Genomic DNA, 11,357 nt, shown 5'->3' on the forward strand with positions numbered 1-11,357 from the left:
GCCGTGAGGCTTTGACTTCGCTTGCCCGTTCTACAAGTTATTATGAGATGCCCCACATACAAGGTAAAGGCGTGAGATATGTGGGGGGGGTGGGACACCGCCCCTCAACCCCCGTCATGGATTAGCCCTTGATCACATCATCAGGGGCCTGTGGGCGGGGTCCGAGGCCCAAGCTGTATAAAGTGCTTTATTCAGCGCCCCCTCTCCCTCCCCTTACTCATGAAGAATAGATCACTCTTTTTTCGAAATTTAAACTGGTGTCATTCCACTAGTAATTAACGAGAGAGTGGGATCACACTAAATAATGATTGTTTCAAAACGTTTCTTATGAATAAAATAATGCTTTCACTGCGCATGCGTTCTGCAAGGATAGCGTACCACGACCAATGGAATAAGAAACAGGTTGTTCACCTTTGTAAGCTCTGGTTCAAATCCCGCTCTGATTGTTCAGTAACATAACTGTCGTCCATAACTTACAAACTTTGCAACACAGGACAACAAGAAATAATTCTAAATAGCGTAAGTAAATAATTCCCCGTAAGGAATACCTTACGCAAATTTAACTCGAAGTTGTTGTTTTCAATAACAGTCATTAAAATCAATGCTGCAGTAAAATACGTAATTCGTCAGAGAATTAAATTGAGCTTGATTCAAAGAAAGTAGCGAAGAATTCGATACAAACATGACGTGATTAGGGAAGTTTAATAAGGCTTCGAGTTCGTTGACCGGATCAGAGCAAATCTTACAACTTCTCCTTCACACTGCCCCGCGGGGTTTGGCAGATTAAAAAAACAGTTAGTTATGAAATCTAAATATCCAAACATGAACTCTCAATCTATGGATAATTATCAATCTAACTCAAACAGTCAAAGAAACTATTGTTGTGCGGTGTGAATAATTGCTTTTTAAATCCTCAAGCATTATGTTTGCCCTCCCGTGGACGCTCTAGTAATTAACAGGCCAGGGGAAAACAGGAAACAATAATAATAGTATGACTTCTTAGTGTCGGCGTAAAATCACATTGTTCACACTCTATACGAATAGGAGAAGCGTCAACAATATAAGTGCTATTAAAAATAGAATTTTGTAAATAATGTATTTTCTTACTTTTACTACGGAATACTTGTGCGCAGATAATTATGGGATTGTTTCCCCGGTCTTAAATCTACCGTGCATTTGAAGAGGAAAGTAACAATTATTGTCCTATAAACCAATTAAGTTCAGAAAACGAAAGTTATATTTTGATCAGATGATCGATCAAAATATAATCCCGTTCTTTCTTTATTTTTACAAAAACCTGCATCACTATACCACTGGTGACTGCTTAATTAAGATAACTCCAACCATGTCTAGTCCCTAGAGGCTGACGTATGAGTTTGTTGTGAACTAGTTCATCATGATTACAGGTGCCACCTCAAACTCTCCCTTCATCTCCCGTTGCATTTATTATTTAGAGACCTCAATTATTTGGACGGGTGAACCTGTTCAGAACCAGGATGATGTGGGATTTAACCTTTTAGCATTTTGAAGATATAATGTCTCAACTAGCCCCCCCCCCCTCCTCCCCACTCCCTAACCGTTCTTCTCCCATAATAATCTTCGAGTTTGGTAAACGGCCTTCAAACTGTGCACGCTTGATTAAACCAATGAATTATGAAAACAGAATTGGTGGTTTACTTTTATAGAGGTTTTTGAGCATTACTATTACTGTTCGCACATGTTTCCAGAACCTTTTTTTAATTGAAGTCGCATAGAGATATTAAGTTTAGAACAAAGTGCACATTACTTCTCAAGTTCGCCCATGTTGTCGCAAGTTACGAAGTTTAAACGAGTTATAGCACAGGGTATTACTCTTTAAGTTTATTTTTTATTTTTTATATTCTGGTTTCGGTCTTTCGTTTTGTGTGCTCTTATTGTCATGGGCATTGAAATTTGCCCCATTATTGGTTTGCTCTACTTCATTGCCTTTGATTTTATTGCTCTGAAATTGTTATGCTTTAATAATGACGAATGAAATTAAATTGAATTCATCAAAAATGCGCACACCCATTAAAGGAACACGTTGCTTTAGACTGGACAAGTTGGTCTATAAAAAGCGTTTGTAACCGTTTTTAGATAATATGCCTATGGTTGGAAAGATGTTTTAAATGTAGAATACAATGATCCAACTTGCCTCGAAATTGCGTGGTTTTCCTTGTACTGTGCGAACTAGTACGGTCGGCCATTTATGGGACTCAAAATGTTGACTCCTATAAATAGCCGACCATATTAGTCGACGAGGTAAAAGCAAAACCGTGTAATTTCGAGACATGTTTGTGTGGATCATTGTATTCTACTTTTACAACATCTTTCTACCTATTTCTATCTTATAACAAACGGTTACACAAGCCTTTTGAAGATCAACTCGACCGATCCAAGGCAACGTGTTCCTTTAAAGGCAGTGGACGCTATTGGTAATTACTCAAAATAATTAGCATAATATAGGTTTTCCCGGCCAATTTCAGCAAAGAATAATTCAATTTCATTAACATGCATTCAAATTCACGCAGTTTCCCCTAATCCTCTCAAACTAGGGTTTCTTTTGAGCTCTTAAAGGAACACGTTGCCTTGAATCGGACGAGTTGGTCGATAACTGAGCGTTTGTAACCGTTTTTTATAAAATGCATATGGTTGGATAGATGTTTTAAAAGTAGAATACAATTAGCCACACAAGTTTGTCTCGAAATTGCGTGGTTTTCCTTTTACAGCGCGAACTTACAAATTAAAGATCTTTCTGACACACGTAAACTGGAAATTAGAGCTCCTTTACTAACACAGATGTTTTCCTAGGTGTTTCCATGTACTTTACTTTATTTACATCATCTTGTTTTCTTAATTGTAATAATTGTTCCCTTTGCTTGCCTTGTTGCCCTTAAAGTTAAAGCATGTATCCGATAACATTGAAATGAAAACTTGTTTTTGTTTGCTTTAGCCTTGTTGTCTTTGTGTTTGCCATGTCCAGAACTTGTCAAACAAGCTAGAAATTAACGAGTCTTTTTTTAGGGAAACACCAAGCTTGAAATCATAAGGGTTTGTCTCAAATTTACAAATAAGTTAAACTCAATGTTATCCTGTCTTTTACACAGGTTCTTTTTTTTTTTTAACAAGTTTTGTTTACGGAAACACAAAGCTGAAAATTATAATGGTTCGTTCTAAAATTTACAAATAAGTTAAAGGAACACGTTGCCTTGGATCGGTCGAGTTGGTCTTTGAAAAGCGTTTGTAACCGTTTTTTTATAAAATGCATATGGGTAGAAAGATGTTGTAAAAGTAGAATACAATGATCCACACAAACATGCCTCGAAATTGCACGGTTTTCCTTTTACCTCGTCGACTAACACGGTCGGCCATTTATGGGAGTCAAATTTTTGACTCCCATAAATGGCCGACCGTGTTAGTTCGCACAGTAAAAGGAAAACCACGCAATTTCGAGGCAAATTTGTGTGGATCATTGTATTCTACTTTTAAAACATCTTTCCAACCATATGCATTTTATATAAAAAAGGTTACAAACGCTTTTTATAGACCAACTCGTCCGATCCAAGGCAACGTGTTCCTTTTAATAAACTCAATGTTAACCTGTTTTTTTTTTTTTTTTCAAAGGTTCTTTCTTTGTTTGTTATACATTTGTTCTATTTGTTTTATTGTTCTGGGTTATGTTTTGTTTGTTATACGTTTGTTCTATTTGTGTTATTGTTCTGGGTTATGTTTGTCTCCATCTTCTTCTTCTTCTTTAACCTTCAATGATCTGACGTGCAAGATATCTTGGCATGTAGGTCTGGCTAGGGTTATACCATCTGACGCATTTTTCATGAGTTATTTGTCCAACATAGGCAGCAACGAATGAGTATAAGCACATAGGCCTAAAACGAAGAATTTTAATTTGAATGCAAACATTTGGATAACGTTTGCCCATTAATGAAAATGAATGGTTGACCAGCTCTAGCTGCAGGCTTTAACGAAATTGAATGAGTCTTGCTGCCTGATGAAATTGAATGATGTAAGTTGACCACTGAATGTTTAACTATTGAAATTGAATAACTCCTTTTGACTCTTTAATGCTGATTCAAAGTGCATTCATTCTCAAAACGAAATTGATTGAGCCAGGAGTTAAAATGAATGTATTTTTGCTGAAATTGGCCAGGAAAACCTATAATAACCTTACTTGGTAGTGAGTAATGGGGAGAGGTTGAGAGTAAGAACGAGTATGTAAGAAACGGCTCCCTCTGAGTTGACGTAGTTTTCGAGAAAAAAAGTAATTTTCCACGAAATTGATTTCGAGACCTCAGAATTGGATTTTTTTTTTACGTCTCGAAATCAAGTATCAGAAAGCACACAAGTTCGTGTGACAATGGTGTTTTTTCTCTCAATATTATCTCGCAACTCCGACGACCAATGAGCTAAATTTTCACAGGTTTTCTTTGTTATGCTGAGATACACTAAGTGAGAAGACTGTGTCTTTAAAATGAATCAGATGCTAAGATGTAACAAATCCGAGGAAGATTATTCTGAAGATAATTATATCAAGTTTTCCCCTTATAATCACTTGAGATCAATAACCTGCACATCTGTCCGCTCCCTGTAGGTGTTATGCTGTACTGTTTCCACTAGAGACTAAATCAGTGTTAACAATGGGTCGCACCAGGAGGATGGTAGCCATTATCTGGATGTGGTCCTTTCTCACGTGTACACCAACACTCTTCTCAAAGGTAACACTCCGGGTTCTTTTTCAAGAATAGTTTTCTCTGAGCGAAGTATGTTCTATTTCCCAACGATAACATTATGTACATGTGTAAATGTAATTTATATACCACAGGCCTAGTACGTATAGCAGTGTCATGTCACACGAGGAAAATTACAGGCAACCATTAAGTTCCAACCATATCCAAGAACAGAATCCATTCATGATATCTTGAGACATTGTTTGAAACTACTCATGGTGCTACAAAAATGATATTTTTAGCATGCACTGTATACTTGGTTGCCTCCAAGTTGCCTAGTGTGACATGGCCGCTATGTTACATGTTTTTACATAATACATGATGGACTTGAGATAATGTCAGGATCTACACAATTTTGTTATTATTTTAAATTTTTTAATTGACGATTGATGAGCACTTTTTTAGAAGCAGCCCTTTTTGGTATGTGTGCAACATCTTAAATTATATCTTCAATTTTTTCGAAAGATAAAGAATGTTTTGATCTTAATTTCGGCAAAGAACCGTCCCAAATTGGACCTAGGCGGCCAGAGGCAGGTAACGAAAGGGGCTGGGACATCGACTGACAAAAGTAATCACCATATTGAGGACTGGACCGAGAAAAATTAAATATCTGAAAAATTAAATATCCATCTCAGTTGACTGTCAACATAACACACCAAAAAATTAATTATCTGCAAAAAAAATTAATTATCACTTTTATTGAGCTCAGTTAAACCATGGAGCTCCAATGGTTAAACCACGCAAGCCTCCCCTTAGCCGGTGTCCGTATGCTATACTCTCACACTTGGGCGAATATTCTTGCGAATATGGATATTTGAAATTCGCGGTGAATTCGCCCAAAATTTGCGAATTGATAGTGAATATTTTCACGTTCGCCCTCGGTCACCCCTCGACCTGTCCGTACCAATATGTTACGATTTTTTACGAATGCTTAACAATGCTAGCCAATGATTGCCAATGCCTTACAATAGCTTACGAAAGTTACCAACGCTTACGCACGCTTTACCAACGTTACTAATGGATACCAATGCTTACGAAAATCTACGGCGAATGACTGTCTTCGCAACATTTGCTGAAATTAAAAAGCGCTTCCCAACGCTGTTTCACACTGTTGCGAATAAAAATAAGTGAATGTGCTTACGAATGAAAAAATTGACAATCGCTCATACTTTGCAACATTCGCCGTGTCTTCGTAAGCGTTCGTAACAAACTCGGAGCGGTTACCCGTCACGCCCCATCTCCTTACGAAGATCGGTCAACTTACAAACCGGTTTGTTAATTTCAGTGAATGTTGCGAAGACGGTCATTCGCCTCGACATTAGTTTGTATTTGCGTTTGTAACCTTCCCGGGTCCCCTTTCTTACAAATGTGGTGTTTGTCAAACGAACAAGTGGCCAGAGCGAGATTCGCCCCGGTATGTATAGCAATCGCGGCCGCGTAATCCATTGTTCGGAAATTAGTTAAAAAATGGCAAGACATTGGCAACGATGGTAAGACATTCGTAACATTCCTAAGTGCATTATTAACGTTTGTAAGCCCTTTCGTAAGCATTCGCAGCAAGCATTCGTAACATTCGCTAGCAATCGCTTCATTTGTTTAAAATTGTTGGTAAGCTCAGTCGCGACGTGCGCAACGTTCGTTGCCTATTTGTAAGGCATTGGCTAGCATTGTCAAGCGTTGGTAAGCATTCGTCATATATTGTTAAGGAGAGGTCGATGGACGACCGAGGGGTGACCAAGATGAAAATATTTACCATCCAGTCGCAATTGTTTGGCGAATTCACCGCGAATGTAAACATTTTTATTCGCCAGAATTTATTCTTAATCGCAAAAATAATTGCCACATTTTGATTGAGTGATCTTCGAAAAAAAGGTGGAGAATGACCAGTGAACGTTCCGAAATTGTTATCAATGCTTACGGAACACGGCGAATGTTGCCAAGTTTGAGCGATTGTCAAATAATTCCATTCGTAAGCCCATTCGCTAGCATATTTTCCCTAGTGTGAGAGTAGCATAAGGGATTTTTGTCAACCTGGGATTCCGTCCACCGGTGATTCCGTCCCCGTATTGGAAGTTAACAAGGGTTGAAAGAGGATGGTTCAAAAGAGGGCGCTACACTAGAAGTTGTACACAGTTTACAGTATGGGGGACATAATCTCCGGGGGATAGAATCTCATCCAAGGTCTGCTAAGTAAAAACAAATCCAACCGTTCCTGCACCACAAAACTCTTTACCAAGTAAACATTAGCTCCAGTAAAAAATTGCTAATTGGAAATACAGTTTTAAAGGTCTGAATGCAGTTGCAAAGAGAAATACAAACAAAGGGTAGTTAAAAACATTAATCCTTGTTCATCGTATGTCCTCATTAACTCCGGACTGAATATAACTAATAGAGTAACGAGGGACCAAACAAACCGGATTAGTAAGGGTTTGGGGTGTTTTTATAATGTTTTGGTCTCAGTATTCTTCTCCGGGACACATGTTCATTGTCATAACAACACGTTTAAATGAAGCTTGAAGATTTTGTAGTTCAATCTATGTTCTATTGAAACTGAGTTGACTTTGATTGGCGCTTTCAAATACAATAGATTGTTTATTTTTAACTGTTGCTATTTGTTTGTATTCCCATATCTGCTTCACTGACAGACAACAAGAGATTTTGAAATGAATGGGGACGAATGGACAGCGTGCAATGATGCCTGGGCCTCTGATGAAGCCGCTCTCGGATACACCTTCTACGTCACTGTCATCCTTTTTGGGTTTCCTACGCTTGTTCTGGGTATTTGCTATACCCTCATCGTCTTCAGGTTGTACTCGAGTAAGCGGATAACGAAACACATGAGGCCACTGTCTGTGGTAAATATGACCGTGAACCGGGGGGCAGAGCAAGGAGAAGATGGCACCATGGGGATCAGTGGGTTGGAGGGGTCAACACCAGAAGAAGGGGCTGAGAGGATAGCCAAGAAATGTCTTAAACGACGTCATCGTCGGCAAAAGCATGACACCGAAGACGACAGCATCAGGGTAAATACATCAGAAAAGCTCATGCTTCCTCGTTGTCTTTGTTACAATTATTATTATAACTATGTTTCATTCTCATTATTTGTTTTATTTGTTTGTGATCGTTGGATCGATGACAAAGTTGAGTTTCTTGGTAAAAATTGCGAGCAACCGTCGTTTGAACTAATTACAGGTGTTCTTCTAATACAACTCATCTAGCATAATTATTTATTTGTGACCCCATCTAGCATAATTATTTATTTTTGTTTGTAGCGCATTGTTACAATGCTCATGTTGGTTGTTGTTGTCTTCATTGTCTGCTGGGGACCTATGTTCTGCTACGCTCTACTCCTCAAAGCTAACTTGATCAAAATCAACAACTCAAAGAACACCGCCTGGAAGATCAGCCTAGCCCTACACATCATGGCCTACGGCAATAGCTGCACGAACCCCTTCATCTACGCCTTTGTGTCCAAGAGCTTCAGGGAGGGGTTCTTCACGGCATGCCGGAGCTGTCGGGACCAGAACGGGGCTAAGAAAAGACGGGGACAGATGCGGTCCTTTGGTAGTGGATATAACACCAGGATGGCAACACTGACAACTAATACCACCAGACGAGTTGGCTATAACTAGCTTTCAAAAGTTTTTTGTTTTTTTTTACCAAAACGATCGTAGTCTGGGTCCAATACTCTCTTGTTACTTTCCACACTGCAGAAAGAGGGCGCTATGCCAGATGATGCTATCATCCCAAGTAGGGACCGTAATTATTACTAAAAAACATTGTTCCTAAATCTTGAAATGCCGCATGAAATAATTAATGTATTCGAATTCGACATAGGGTCTATGAAGGGTGAATTGTTTCATGCACCAGTTGGGACTCAAGTTCTGGTTCTGGTTTAATACACTTCAAAAACTGGGGTCAAATTGACACCTAGTTTGTGTTTATTTAAACACTGTAATGTTAAAGGAACACGTTGCCTTGGATCGGTCGAGTTGGTCTTTGAAAAGCGTATGTATTCGTTTGTTATAGAATGCATATGATTAGAAAGATATTTTAAAAGTAGAGTATAATGATCCACACAAATATCATTAGAAATTGCGTGGTTTTCCTTTAACCTCGTCGACAAACACGGTCGGCTATTTATGGGAGTCAAATTTTTGACTCCCATAAATGGCCGACCGTGTTACTTCGCAAAGTAAAAGGAAAACCACGCAATTTCGAGGCAAATGTGTATGGATCATTGTATTCTACTTTTTAAACAACTTGCTTACCATATGCATTTTATAACAAACGGTTACAAACGCTTTTCAAAGACCAACTCGACCGATCCAAGGCATCCTTTAACTTTGATTCTCTGTTCATATGCAACACCCATGTGTCAATTTAAACACCTCAGTTGAGTTGTTTGCTGTGAAGAAAATGAGTCATTTGAGCACAGATGTGTTTTGTTTCAATAAACAAGATTTGACGAGAATGTTCTCGAGAATGGAGCCGTTTCTCACCATGTTTAACACCATCAACCTCTCCTCGTTACTCGTCACCACGAAAGGTTTTATGCTAATAACTATTTTGAGTAATTACCAATAGGGGTGGTGTGGCTTTAATAACCAAGCGATGCCATTATATAACTGTTTTTACTGATTTTCGAGTGGTTTGCAGTGTCTATTAATAATTGGTTTCATTATTTAATCACGGCTTTTACCTTTCCAGACGTTGTAGAAATAGTTTTAGTATAAATAAATGTTTAAATAAAATAACTAATAATACTAATAGCATTAATTTAAACAACATGTTCGCTGAGGCTCGTCCACTGTTTTCTGCAGTACTTGTATCTGTGCCGTAGTACAGTGTATTAAACGTAATTACATTTACATTGGTCATTATACTTTCGGGTCATTGGCTTAAAGCTGAACGAATGAAAAAACGTGTGTGAACTCGCTACAGGCTAGGTTGCAGACAACATCATGCATGTCCGAGCACCAACGCGACGATTGCACTACCATAGACTCCTACAGCAAACATTACTATGCTAACTTTTCAAAGAGTTCTCAAAGAATGGTTATTAACTTGAAAACCATCATCAACACCCGAACGAAACGCGTTTCCAAAGCGACTTGCCGCCAGTTTTTACGAGGCATTCCTCTGATTCCCAAGCTTAATAGGACCAATTATTTTTGTGGTTAAAATGATAGTTGTTATTGTTGTAAAGCTGTTTTGTACATTTCTGGCAGGCCCTTGTTTTTTGAGATTTTTTTATAAACTAATGTTGTATTTTCTAATGTAAAGCTTTTTAATAATTATTGTAATATTTTTATTGATTGTAAATTATGTCGCAATTCAGCGGTATGCTGCGATGTCATTTTTAAATAAATAAATAAATAAACCATTCATAAACCGCCCGGGCCGAGAGCATTTTAACGGATTCGGCGCTTGGAAATGTGTTTTATTATTATAATCATTATAAACTCACACAATTTGAGGACAATGTGGTAGAAAGCTTCCCTTAATGTTACTCGCTGAGGTGCTGATGTTTTTGAGATTGAGTAAAACAATAAGTCAAGAAAATAATTTTAGCATGCAAAACGTATAAATTTTATGTAAATCTGTGGACATTGTGCTTTGTGTTGCATACATCTTTTAAAGCTGACAATCCATTATCAAATCTATTCAAAAGTAGAAACCCAGAACCCCGGTTTGTAATAGATTATTTCAATTACATAATAATCAATTATAGTTGCATGACTCCCAACAGAATGTTATGTTCGGTTAACAAACAAGTCAACATGGAGGAAGAAATAGAAATGGAGATAAATGAGTGCACCCCAACGGCAGTGCACCGGTCTCTGTCTGCTGGCGCCCTCTTGTGATAAACTTTTAACACACGACTGTTTCATGAAGTGGAATTCATTTCACTGAGGGAAAACAAAACACAAGAAGTCTTAGATCTCTCTAGTGCTCAACACTAAGGTAATCAATAGCAATTCTGTTAAAATATGTAGGTCTATTGTCTAAAGATTTGAATTGTAAATGAGTTATTCACCTTCGTCATTACTCTAACTACTTTACCTGATTGTAGTACAGTGTTTTGTGTTTTTTTATCGTGAGGGTATGAAGAAAAAACCATGGTAACTGAAATAATTCATCAAATTCAATGGGGAGGGGGGAACATTTCAGATTGAAGCAACAAGGCTGTGTAACTTTCACTTGGCACATTCAATAACAGTTCAAAATCATATCTGCACAAAGCTACCATTTCAACCCTTTTCCGGAGCAGAGCGCCATGCCCCCGCCGCGCGTCTTGCGGCGGATATTATTTTTGTTTGTTAGTTTCAATTATTTTACAATCAAAACTGACTCAAGGATTACTCTGAAACTAAGGCGTGATAAGCATGTTACGCAATATACTATCTAGCTGAATGTCCACTGGCAGTTGTCAAAGAACAACAGTCCACCATATCACTTATGTTTCTGTTTGAAGGCCCGACGCGATGATAAATGCACTGAATGAATGCCGTGCTGGTATTGAAAATGCAGTCATTCTGTTATCTCTGTGATGTAAACTTGTCTATCGACAACTCAGCTAACCGGGCCATAGCC

The 11,357-nt window shown here is 38.2% G+C and overlaps 1 protein-coding gene across 1 annotated transcript in view; it reads left to right on the forward strand.

The window, feature by feature from the left end:
- The window catches only part of LOC139946091 (QRFP-like peptide receptor), a 31,772-nt gene extending 23,029 nt beyond the window's left edge, over window positions 1-8,743 (forward strand). Inside the window, exons 2-4 of the mRNA XM_071943696.1 lie at window positions 4,625-4,748; window positions 7,406-7,783; window positions 8,033-8,743. Coding sequence (XP_071799797.1) covers window positions 4,625-4,748; window positions 7,406-7,783; window positions 8,033-8,392 — 862 coding nt within the window. The 3' untranslated portion in view covers window positions 8,393-8,743. The remainder of the gene's footprint in view (window positions 1-4,624; window positions 4,749-7,405; window positions 7,784-8,032) is intronic.
- Window positions 8,744-11,357: the final 2,614 nt, after the last annotated feature.

The sequence above is a fragment of the Asterias amurensis genome, chromosome 13 (assembly GCF_032118995.1).
Source record: "Asterias amurensis chromosome 13, ASM3211899v1".
NCBI classification, from domain to species: Eukaryota; Metazoa; Echinodermata; class Asteroidea; order Forcipulatida; family Asteriidae; genus Asterias; species Asterias amurensis.